The sequence below is a fragment of the Taudactylus pleione genome, unplaced genomic scaffold, assembly GCF_031769625.1.
Source record: "Taudactylus pleione unplaced genomic scaffold, aTauple2 ptg000250l, whole genome shotgun sequence".
Classification (NCBI taxonomy): Eukaryota; Metazoa; Chordata; class Amphibia; order Anura; family Myobatrachidae; genus Taudactylus; species Taudactylus pleione.
The window spans coordinates 8140567-8153636 of NW_028284652.1; the positions used below are offsets into that span (position 1 = coordinate 8140567).

Below are 13070 nucleotides of genomic sequence, written 5' to 3' on the forward strand. Positions count from 1 at the left end.
GGACACGTGCTTGTTCACCAGAAATATATTTTTTTTGGGGTAGAATAGTACAATCAATTTATGGTTACTACTGTATATGGGAGAAAAAAGGAAAAGATTTCCAAAAACATTCATTATATTTCTCGTTACTTTCAAGAAATTAATTCAACCCACAATATATATATATTATTATTCTGCGACTGCTAACATTTACAGATAACAAATATGTATATACTCTACAACAATGACAGCAGGAAAAGGGGCAGTATGACACACCATTAGCTTGTAATTGTGAGTACAGGGGCCAGAGAGGGAAAGTCGCAATATCCTCCCTCCATTTCCCCTAATTATGGTGTGAGTCGCCATCCTCTGCTCTCTCTGCAGATCAGAGAAACCAGAATGGTACTGGGGGATGATATTAAAATTGTAGCTTCTTATGGCACAAGAGAGAAGTATGAACCCTACTAACATGAAAATGGTAGGTCTCTGTGTCAGTTATTTTTTATATGTACTGAATCCATCTGGCTGCTACAAACATTTAATAAAATGAACCCAGTCACTTTTGTCACATGGCTCAGTCATGAATGTTCTATGATTAAATGCATAACAGTCAATGAACGCAAAACAACTCTACCATTATAATCTATTCTCCTGCTACCATGCATTAACGCATGAGAAATAGGTAAGGGCTCTTTCAAAAAATGTAAATGCAGTGTAGAATGCAACGGTGGAAACAAGCCTATAAGAAAGCATTTATCCTTATTCTAATGCAGGTTTCACGCGTTACTGGTTGAAAAGTGCAGAACAATGGACAGGTGTGAACGAGCCCTGAGAGGTTTGGGAAGTAGCAGGGAAAGGCCAATTTGCCATACATCAGTATAGTTATTATTACCATGAACACATTTGTCTTTACACATCAATGGGCTAACTTAATAACACGATGAAATGTGCTGTATGGCATATCAATCAATGAGACGTTTGCGTTCATTTTGTAGCCTACAACTAGATACATTAGAAGTCAGTTGAAAATTGAAATCACACTGTTTGCAGTGGGTAACTAACACAGTGTAAACAAATGGCCCTTAGGCATAAATACAGGTTTCATCTCTCAGTATAATCTACCCTTGCCATTCATATCTCTCTGGAACTGAATGTGACATATGTCAAATTACTTTGTTATAAATAAAGTTATTTAATTGTGTTTGTCCAACATGTGGAGCAAGTGAAGCAAAGTAGTAAAAACATTAAAGTCTATATTCTACCGAGTACATTTACAGAACATATGTGTAGATGTCAAAACATGTATGAGCGCCAGCGTTTACAATTCCAATAGTGAAATATACATAGAAAACTTCACCATGAGAAAAATGTAAAATTTTAATCCAAAATCACTAGTAATGCCACATACATTTTTGAAAAATATGCGCTCAATAGAATCAAGTACAGATTTCATGATTCAATAAACTGAACATAAAATAAAAGGAAAGATTAAGAAACGAGTAAAAAAAACATTGGTTGTGGTAGAATTCCTCTCACAAACCTTATTCACTAAACAGAAAACACTCAATATTTTAAATCGAAGATTTAGCAGAGTATCTTCATACCAAATGATTCTACATTTACATACAGATACCTTGTGGTTAAATGACCATCATGGGAATGACTTAGGAAAAAAACAAGCAAGTTGCATGAAAAGGATGTCTAGCCTGGACACTTTGCAGCCACTTGTATTTGGATTTGCAGGTGGGAGGGGAGAGTGTGTCAGGAACAGGGGGTCACAATGATGAGATAGGTAAGAAAATAAGAAAGCCAAAAGGTCCATTTAAAACCTTCGCTGCTGAGGGGTTTCTGACCCTTGTGCTGAGGTAATTTGTTTCACATTTGTGCTCGTCACATTCCAACATCAATGTCATTGATTTTATATGCGGTACACACACAAATTCTAACTTGCTTTTTTTCTGAAGACTTTGTATTATCAGAAAATACCATTAGCTCTTTTATTCATTCTAACACATCACAACATTTTTACCCAAATTGCCAAAAAGTGTTTTTTATTGATATTTCAAGAAACAAAAGCAAACATGATTTTTTATTCTATCTTCTAAACATCACAAAGAAATACTTTGTGGTTCTTGTTTCACCAATAATCCACCTCTCCAAAACAGTAAAAACCAGGATTCTATGTGTAGGTTTTGAGGAAAAAATCTGCACTTGAAATGAAAATGCATTTTTTAACAAATTTTTACTGTCTCAATTCAAACGCTTTCTATGTGTTCAAAGAATATAGTAGACCAACAAGACCACCATTTTATACACTAGACAACCTACCGCAGCGACGGTACTGGTGTTGCGGTACCGGCGGAGGTAGATGGAGTCGCCGTGCAAGCGTCTTATTCAGACACAGCACTGCTGACTCTATAAAATAGAAATAAAATAAAACAAAAAAATGAAAGCATGGGACTGCCTGAGCAGTCCCCCTGTTATAAAGTTGCGTCTGAATCCTGGCGCACCAAACGAAAAACTGAATGCCTGTGGCTGGGGGCAGGATATATGTGGAAGAGGACCAGGGTATTCTGGGACCTGAAAGCTTTTTGACTGTTAGGTGCCTGGATCACTCCAACCACATACTCCAAGGTAATTCCTTTGGACCCTATGGAACCTGAAGAAGAAATGGGCTTTACTGTTCCAGGTATTGTCTGTTGATCACCAGAAAATAACTACTAAGTGGGCACACTGGGGTTTATTTATTAAGCCTTGGATGGAGATAAAGTGGATGGAGAAAAAGTACCAACCCAACCAGCTCCTAACTGTCATTTTGCAAGCACAGCGTGTAACATGGCAGTTACGAGCTGATTGGCTGGTACTTTATCTCCATTCTATTTATCTCCATCCAAGGCTTAGTAAACAGACCCCATTGTTTGAAAGAGACTCGTCTCCTATAAGACAGGGTGCCCCCATGTGTGTACAGGCCAGTATGAGAGACATAGGACATAATGTACCCTTCCCCCATCTAAGGAAAACTAATTTTTTCTGTAGAGCTGGGTGATATTTCTATAATAGACAACAGCTGAGAAGGGGGCCACATAATTTCGAAGAAGAGACTCTCCTCTTTCATATTTTAGTGACCCCATGTGTAAATGGGTGTGATAGAACATATAGTGCCATCCCACCCGTATACTTTATATATCTTTTTTCCATAGAGCAGAATAGTATTGTCTGGTGATCCATGCCTGGACTATATTATTTTTCTGTAGTACAGGTTGTTAGTGTCTGTTGATCAGTGTGGTAACTAAATATTAGCCTTTAACTGGGCACACCGTTTGAAAGAGGAGACTACCCTCTTTCAAATGAGGATAACCTATCTTTATATGTTATATGGTGAAGGAGATAGAGGTACCTAAAGTCCCTCCTGCCACCATTTTCACTTGAGCTGAGGTGCGTATGCATACTGGGAGCAGTTCCAAATTTGCCAGCGGCTGCTGCAAGGACGTCCTACCCATCTCCTGGACGTGTGGACACAAGGTACGTTATTTTTGGGGTTCTACACCCGCCACTACAGAGAATGAGTGGGGCTAGTCTTCCAAGTCTAGATGATATCAGGAGGATGAGACCCACTTATCTTGGGTTAATTCATTACACTTCTTAAAATGCTTTATACTGATACACTATATTTTATTTTTCAGTTGACCTTTTAAAAGAGTATCCTCCCATTACATACAACAGAATTTTTTTTTCAGAATTTGCATTTATTAGGTGAGCGGTGTTTACATACAACGATACACTGTATAATTCAATAGGATTTCAAGATTCAAGATTGCAATTCAAGAAGATTTCAAGATTCTATCATTGAAACTGCTTTTCTAACTGCAAATAATTCAGTGCACATACTTATCCTTTTTCCCACCTCACCTCTTAGAACGTACATGGGACTGGCACATTGCTCTGCTTACCTGCATTGACAATGGCATCTACCTCCAGCTTAGTGATGTCACCTCTGAAGATTGAGATTTTCTCATTCAGATCCTTGTTCTTTGGGAACTTGACCTCTTCAGGTTGTTTGGCATGTGTCTCTATAGGATGGAGAAGAGCATCGTAAAGGACAATTAAACTTGAAATACACCTTATTTTAAACAAAAGAACCACTAAACTATTTGAGTCAACCAACTGGTATATATATATATATATATATATATATATATATACACACATACACATACTGTATATAGACAACTTGAAGCAAACTCCTGAATTGAACTGTATATTGGACCTTATTGGTGTACCTTTTCTGACACATTCCCTACCCTCCCCCTTTTCTTTCTTATTTTTTTTCTCTCTTGGAATTGTGCTGATGCTATAATTTTGTTGATTGCATTACTGAATAGATGTTCCTTGAGACTACTGTATACGTATGTATGTATGTATATTTTTCTGTCTTTTAAGGAAGTATCCTGCATAATGTCTAGCCATTTCTCTTTCGTCTGGGCTGGGGGACACTGGACCATGGGTTGTAGGTGTGGATTTGGCACTAACACTGAAATCTATAACTCCTCCCCTCTGCAACCCCTGACTTCAGTGTAAGTTTAGTGCCCGTGGAGAGAGGCACGCTGCTCTGCAGCCCTGGTTTAGCTTAGGGATTTTTTTTCCTTTATTTGTAATGTTATGTTTATTTTTTACGTTAGGTACTGTGCGCTGCTTATAGCAGCACTCAGCTGGAGTGTAAAGCGGCAGTGAGAGCCGCATCTAAGGGGAGGATGGCGCTGAGTGCTTCCCCCATTCCACACACTCCGATCTCTGAAGAGACAGTCTGGGCCCGAGGATAGCGCGCTGCTGTTACCTGGTAGAGGTGCAGGCAGTCAGCGTGGTCCTGGATGGCGGGAGCCATCTTGCGGGTTTCTTGTTGGCGGCTCCTGTGGGGAGAGCGCCGACTACAGACCGACCGCAGGAGAGACCTACAGCAACACCTCACTAGACATGCTGTTCTTGGAAGCTATGCAGTGTTGGGCCTGGTTAGTACTTGGATGGGAGACCACCTGGGAATACCAGGTGCTGTAGGTAAATGCGGGTCAGTCCAAGTGCTTTCCCCACTGAGGGGACTAACACTTGAAGGAATCAGCAGTGAGGCTCGCTTCAGTATGACAGGGGGAGGAGCCATGGCTGCTGGTTCCCCCTGCTCTCCAATGGCAAAATGCAGGCTCCCAGGGTTTTATACTATATATTCCCTTTTTCTTCTCCCCTCTTCTCTGAGCAATCAAAGGGAGTGCATTTCAGGATAACAGCTGAGGAATTCTGGCTGCATTATGTTAGAATCATTAAGAACCATTGAGATATGTTAAAGGAGCGCTGGTGATATCAATTGCTATTTTTTTCTACTGATCCTTCTTGGGTCCGTACCATGGAGCACTCGGCAGTAGGGGTTGAGAAAGTATCGGCCTTTATGGAACGCTTCTTTGAGGAGTCTAAACTACGCACTATGCATAAGCGTCCTCCAGTATCTTGTTGGAGTCAGATCCTGAGGGAGAAGAAGAAGAGGAAGAGGGGGAACTCCAAGAGGAGGTTCTGCCCAACGAGGAAGGTTCAGACTCTGCGTCAAGTCAGGGCGTAGAGGACCTTATTATGGCAGTACGACAGTCTTTGGAGTGTCTGGACCTTGACGCCTCAGCTTGAGAGGAAGGGCCGTTTAAGCGGAGGCATAAGAGGGTCGTTTGTTTCCCAGAGTCTCAGGATCTTTCAGATCTGGTAGAGGAAGCCTGGAAGACCCCAGATAAAAAGTATGCTACTCCTCGTAAGTTTGCAGCCCTTTATCCCTTTTCAAAGGAGCAGGTCGCTAAGTGGGAGCTGCCTCCAATAGTGGATGCGGCTGTGGCTCGTTTACCAAAGCACACTGCTCTGCCGGTCCAAGGGGCGGCCTCCTTTAAGGATCCGCTGGATAAAAAATTGGAGGGATGCCTTTGGAGTATTTTTATGGGCGCTGGAGTGGTTATTCGCCCATTATTGGTATCTGCATGGGTCTCTCGAGCCATGGAGAAGTGGGCTGACAAATTAGTGGCAGGCCTTGCCGGTGACTCATCCAGAGAGGACTTACTGGTACTGGCGGAACAGATACGTGCGGCTGCAGACTGTGTGTGTGAGGCCGCACAAAATGGAGCGCAGATTTCCTCTAGAGTCTCAGCCACGACAGTCGTGGCACACAGAGCACTATGGCTTCGCACCTGGGAGGTGGACGCCGAATCTAAATGCGCTTTAGAGACTCTGCCATTTTGTGGAGGCATCCTGTTCGACTCTGAGCTTGATACTATTATATCCCAGGCGACAGGTGGAAAGAGCACTTTCCTGCCTGTGGTGCCCCAAAAGCTAAAGGGCTAACGTTTCCGAGTCTTCTGTTCTTCCTTTTGAGGAGGGGGAACGATTAGAGGTCAGGGGGCATGAGGACGATCTTTTCCCAGTAGGGGTTCTGCCCCCCGGGTTAGATTCTCCGGCACATTCAGGTGCCCGGGTGCTAGGGCATCTGAGAAGCCGAGTCCCTGACAGGATCTCAGCTCATCCGGTTTCAGGGAATGTAGGGGGCCGTCTCCTTCTTTTCCGAGACAGGTGGGTAGCTTCGGCAGTAGATGTCTTGGTAAGGGGCATTTGTCTCCCGAGGTTATGTGATCGACCTAAGGGGACAGCCGCCACAATGTTTCTTCGCTACAGTATTACCCAGGGAGCCGGAGAAGAGACGGGCCTTAAACCAGGTTATCAGTTCCCTCTGTTCAGAAGGGGTTATAGTTCCTGTTCCACAGTCTCAACAGGAACAGGAGTTTTACTTCAAAATGTTCAGTGATCCAGGGTATGTCAGCAAACGAGTTTCTGCCATCTATCGACATCAGAGATGCGTATCTCCACACACCGATTTGGGCGGGGCATCAATCTCTGTTCAGGTACGCGGTCGGAAGAGCCCATAACCAGTTCCAGGCTCTGCCAATCGGTTTGGCTACAGCTCCGCGGGTCTTCACAAAGATTATCATGGGTGGATACTGAATCTTGAGAAGAGTCACCTCAAGCCGTGCCAACGTCTGACGTTTTTGGGGGTGATCTTCGATACAGCACTTGAAAGGGTTTTCTTGCCAGAGCCCAAAGCCTGGGCCCTTCAGGACTTAGTCAGGAAAGTGCTGTCTGCCCCTTGGCCATCCGTTTGGCTGGGCATGAGGTTAATAGGCACGATGGTCTCTACCTTCGAGACCATCCAGTATGGCCGCTTCCATTCACGGATTCTCCAGTGGGAGATTATCCGGAATTGGACAGGCCGCTCAGACGACCTTTCTTCTCAGTTACTGGTTCTGTCAGACAGCACTCATCAGTACTTCGCTGGTGGCTGATTACCAATCACCTTCTCCAGGGTTGGTCCCTGGTGACTCCCAACTGGATTATTGTCACCACAGATGCAAGTCTCAGAGGTTGGGGAGCGGTGATGGAGAACCTCTGTCTACAGGGGACCTGGTCATCATCAGAGATAGGTTTCCCAATAAATATGCTGGATCTCCAGGCCATTGATCGGGCACTGTGCGGGGCTCAGGCACTCCTGGCGGGCCGACCAATGAGGATCCAATCAGACAATGCCACGGCAGTGGCATATGTAAACCAACAGGGCGGAACCAAAAGCGCACTTGCCATGGCAGAGGCAAGTCTCATTCTCTCTTGGGCGGAGACGTTCTTCCCGGCAATTTCAGCAGTCTTCATACCGGATAGAGAATTGGGAGGCAGACTACCTCAGCAGGACTATGTTCCTGCCAGGGGAGTGGACTCTCCACCGGGAGGTTTTCCAGCAGCTGGCCCAGAGATGGGGCTGCCGGAGGTGGACCTGATGGCGTCTCGCCACAATTGCAAGGTCCCTCGATTTTGTGCAAGGTCCAGAGATCCTTTGGCATTTGCAGTGGATGCCATGACAGTTCCCTGGAACTTCCGTCTGGCCTACATTTTTCCTCCAATTCCCATGTTACCAAAAGTACTCCGTCGAGTCAAGAAGCAGCAGGTTTCAGTCATTCTAGTGGCTCCAAACTGGCCGCGCTGGTCGTGGTTCGCCACGGTTCTCAGGCTAGCAGCAGGACCGAGTTGGAGTTTGCCTCTGCATCCAGATCTTCTGCTACAGGGGCCATTCTGTCACGAGGGTCTACCTCGGGTGACTTTAATAGCCTGGTTGTTGAGACCGGGCTCTTGAAGGCCAGGTGTTTTTCCCCTTCAGTCATCAGGACCATGCTCCGGGCACGGAAGCAGGTTTCCGCGCAGAACTACCACAGGGTTTGGAAAACCTATATTGTGTGGTGTGAGCAGCGGGGAGTACATAGTGCCAGTTCCGCCTCCCAAGGTTTTTAGCATTTCTGCAGGGCGATCTGGAGGCCGGCTTACGGCTTCAATCTTTGGAATCCGTGGACCTTCGGTTCGTAACGTGGAAAGTGTTTTTTTTTATGGCCATTGCCTCGGCTCGACGGGTCTCTGAGTTGGGGGCCTTATCCTGCAAACCACCTTTTCTTGTTTTCCATGACGATAGGGCTGTGTTCAGGACAGTTCCTTCTTTTCAACCGAAAGTGGTTTCATCTTTCCACTTAAACCAGGAGATTGTTTTTCCTGTTCTCTCATCTTCACAGTCCTCAGGGGACCAGGACGATCTATCACTGTTGGATGATGTCCGGCCCCTACGCATTTATTTAGACAGAACTTCGATCTTATGTAAGACGGACTCTCTATTGGTTCTCTACGACACCCACAGACGGAGCTCGCCAGCCACAAAATGGCTCCACTCAGTGATTTCAAGGGCTTACTCAGAGGTGGGGCGCCCAGCACCAGCTGGGGTGTTGGCTCATTCCACTAGGGCCGTGGTGGCCTCCTGGGTGGCGCGTCACAGGTCCTTGGCTGAACAGGTTTGTCGCGCAGCTACCTGGTACTCTGTCCACACGTTTGTGCGGTTCTATCCCATGGTCCAGTGTCCCCCAGCCCAGACGAGAGAGAAAATAGGATTTTTGGGAACTTACCGTTGAATCCTTTTCTCTGAGTCAGGCTGGGGGACACTGTGTTTCCTCCCTCACGCTCAGCGGTATTGAGTATGACTTATGATTTTGGGTCGTATTAACCGTCAATTTCATTTTTATTTTTTGGAGTGACAGAGTGCTTCTCCTAACCAAGCACTTTTGAAGTTGTACTGAAGTCAGGGGTTTCAGAGGGGAGGAGTTATAGATTTCAGTGTTAGTGCTAAATCCATGTCTTCCCACCTACAACCCATGGCCCAGTGTCCCCCAGCCTGACTCAGAGAAAAGGATTCAAGAGTAAGTACTCCAAAATCCCATTTTTACCAACATTGTACTGTTCCATTGTTTAGGGCTCTTATACATTTTGAAAATATATTTTTTTTAAAGAACCACTAATAAAATGTACAAATATATATGAAAAAGTTTCAAAAATTTTAACAGATAGAAATAATTTAAGAAAAAATAACCATGCGTTTTCCTAAACTTCCGTAAGCTTCATTATCCGGTGCACTCACCAGTCTTGAACAAAGCAATATTTTATTCAGCAAGTACCATCGTGCAAGATAAAATGCTAACATGGACCTTTATCAAGATCATAGCTGACAGAAACACTTTTGGTGTTTGGAATGTGATCCTGGAGTGCTGTTTTCTTCTTGTGAAAATACATTTATTTATATATCTTGGTGTCTAACTCAGGGAATTATAATCAGACGGAGAAGAACGGCACTCTAAGCAGGAAATAATTGCAAAAACTGTAGTTTATTTGCACAAAAGAGCAGCTCTTCTTCTCTGTCTATATAGTGTATTTATATGTATGTTTATCGGTGGCAGTGCTGGATTAAAGGGGGGGCACAAGCCCGGGGGCCCCCTCTCTCTGTAAGGCCCCCCACTGCCTGCCACCGATCGGATCACTGCCATCTTCACACTACCCACAGTGACGTGATGGCAGCACGGTGCCGTATTCAGTGCACTGTTTACTGAGCGGTGTACTACAAACACTGGCCGCATAGGCTGCAGGGAAGCAGGAGGAGGGTGTTGAGGTATGTGACGAGCGAGTGCAGTTCTGTCATCAGCCCTTTGCAGACAGCTTAAATGCTTACAAGCTATACATAAGAATTGATTGTTTGGAGAGTGTTACACTGTGGTCACAATAATAGTGTAAAGGAGAACTTGATAGAGCAATTCAGTGCCAATTTAAATCAAATGGCATATGCAGCCCCCAGCTATTATGTGTTCCTACTTTATTACTATATTACTACCACCCCAGCTGTCATCTGTGCCCATACCTCTATTACCATCTCCAGCTATCATATCTCTCTACTACTACGCCCTACCCAGCAGACATCTATCTTCCTACTTCTACTACCTCCAGTTGTTCGATGTCTCTACATCTACTATAACTACAACACCAGCTGTCATGTGCCCCTACTACTAATACTACCCCAACCTACCTATCATATGTCTCTACTAGGGGTGTGCCGGTTTGGATTTCTGAAATCCGAACCCCCCCCGAGCCCCCCCGATCCGAGGCCGATCCGAGTCAGGCTCGACTTTTCCCACCTGACTCGGATCTGAAATCAAGGCAAAACGTCATCATCCCGCCTTCCGGGTCTCGCGGGTTTTGGATTCTATATAAGGTACCCGCGTCGGCGCCATTTTCTCACTCGGCTGTGGACAGTGAAGAGGGATGGGTGGGAGTTAGGGCTGGCTGGCTGTGTAGTGTAGTGTTGTGATGTGCTGTGCTGCGCTGCTGTTGTCCATAGGGGCTGTGTCCACTCCTCCAAAGTCCATAGGGGCTGGCTGTGCTGTGCTGCTGTTGTCCATAGGGGCTGTGTCTACTCCTCCAAAGTCCATAGGGGCTGGCTGTGTTGTGCTGTGCTGCTGTTGTTGTCCATAGGGGCTGTGTCCATTACTCCAAAGTCCATAGGGGCTGGCTGGACTGTGGCTGTGTCCACTCCAAAGTCCTGTGCAGTGTCCCAGTCCTAAAGGGGTGCTGTAGTGTTGTCTAGGGGGTGCTCCCCCCAAGTGCAAAAAAAATAAATATTTTTTCTGTGTTTGTGAATTGTGTGCGCAGAATCCGCACGTGCATCAACAAAGTAGCGCCAAGCGTGCGCCTGTGTCATAAGTAAAGGGCCGGCTGGCTTGTCCGTTAAAGGGTGCTGTAACCCCCAAAGTGCACTCCAAAAAAAATAAAAAAATATATTTTTTTGTGTTTGTGAATTGTGTGCGCAGTAGCCGCACGTGCATCAACAAAGTAGCGCCAAGCGTGCGCCTGTGTCATAGGTAAAGGGCCGGCTGGCTTGACCGTTAAAGGGTGCTGTAACCCCCAAAGTGCACTCCAAACCAAATAAAAAATATTTTCTGTGTTTGTGAATTGTGTGCACTGTGGCTACATGTGCATCAACAAAGGAGCAGCGCCAAGAGTGCGCCTGTGTCCCATAAGTAAAGGACCGGCTGGATTGTCCGTTAAATGGTGGTGTAACCCTCAAAGTGCGCTCCACAAACAATAAAAAATTCTCCTTTTTTTTCTGTCTTTGTGAATTGTGTGGGCTGTAGCTGCACCTGCATCCTCAAAGCAGCAGCGACAAGCGTGCGTCTGTCTGTTAAAGGGTGGTGTAACCCCAAAAGTGCACTCCAACAAAAATAAAACATTTTCTTCTGTGTTTGTGAATTGTCTGCACTGTACGTGCATCCTCAAAGCAGCTGCGCCAAGCGTGCGTCTGTCTGTTAAAGGGTGGTGTAACCCTCAAAGTGCGCTCCACAAAGAATAAAAAATTCTTTTTTTTTTTCTGTCTTTGTGAATTGTGTGGGCTTTAGCCGCACCTGCATCCTCAAAGCAGCAGCGCCAAGCGTGCGTCTGTCTGTTAAAAGGTGGTGTAACCCTCAAACTGCGCTCCACAAAAAATAAAAAATTCTTCCTTTTTTTTCTGTCTTTGTGAATTGTGTGGGCTTTAGCCGCACCTGCATCCTCAAAGCAGCAGCGCCAAGCGTGCGTCTGTCTAAGGGTGGTGTAACCCTCAAAGTGCGCTCCACAAAGATTAAAAAATTCTTCCTTTTTTTCTGTCTTTGTGAATTGTGTGCACTGTAGCTGCACGTGCATCAACAAAGGAGCAGCGCCAAGCGTGCACCTGTGTCCCATAAGTAAAGGGCCGGCTGGCTCATTTCTTAAAGGGTGGTGTAACCCACAAAGTGCACTAGTCTCCAACAAAAATAAAAAATTATTTTCTGTGTTTGTGTGCGCCTTAGCCGCACGTATATATCAATATAACATAAATGGAGGACCAAACTTTCTCTGATAAAAATAAAATAGGGAAAGATCAAGAACCACTTCCTCCTAGTGCTGAAGCTGCTGCCACTAGTCATGACATAGACGATAACATGCCATCAACGTCGTCTGCCAAGGCCGATGCCCAATGTCATAGTAGAGGGCACATACAATCCCAAATGAGAAAGTTCAGGAAAAAGACCTTAAAAAAAACATTTCAATCATCTGAGGAGAAACGTAAACTCGCCAATATGCCATTTACGACACGGAGTGGCAAGGAATGGCTAAGGTCTTTCCCTATGTTCATGACTAGTGGTTCAGCTTCACATGACGATGGAAGCCCTCCTCCCGCTAAAAAAATCAAACGAGTTAAGTTGGCAAAAGCACAGCGAAGAACTGTGCGTTCTAAGAAGATATCACAAATCCCCAAGGAGAGTCCAAGTGTGGTGGCGGTTGCGTTGCCTGACCTTCCCAGCACTGGACGGGAAGAGGTGGCTCTTTCCACCATTTGCACGCCCCCTGCAAGTGCTGAAAGGAGCACCCACAGTCCACTTGCTGATATGCAAATTGAAGACGTCAGTATTGAAGTACAACAGGATGAGGATACTGGTGTAGCTGGCGCTGAGGAGGAAGTTGGCGAGGAGGATTCTGATGGTGATGTGGTTTGTTTAAATCAGGCTCCGGGGGAGACAGTTGTTGTCCGTGGGATGAAAAAGCCCATCACGGTCATGCCTGGGCAGAAGACCAAACATTCCACCTCTTTGGTCTGGCAATATTTCTATCCAAATCCGGACAACAACTGTTTTGCCATATGTACCATATGTAAA

At 45.3% G+C, this 13070-nt stretch overlaps 1 protein-coding gene across 3 annotated transcripts in view; it reads right to left on the reverse strand.

The window, feature by feature from the left end:
• The window catches only part of MACROD1 (mono-ADP ribosylhydrolase 1), an 802331-nt gene that overhangs the window by 759708 nt on the left and 29553 nt on the right, over positions 1-13070 (reverse strand). For all 3 annotated transcript variants that reach the window (XM_088480066.1, XM_088480064.1, XM_088480065.1), the window contains exon 3: positions 3930-4049. In XM_088480066.1, the coding sequence (XP_088336192.1) occupies positions 3930-4049 (120 nt within the window). The remainder of the gene's footprint in view (positions 1-3929; positions 4050-13070) is intronic.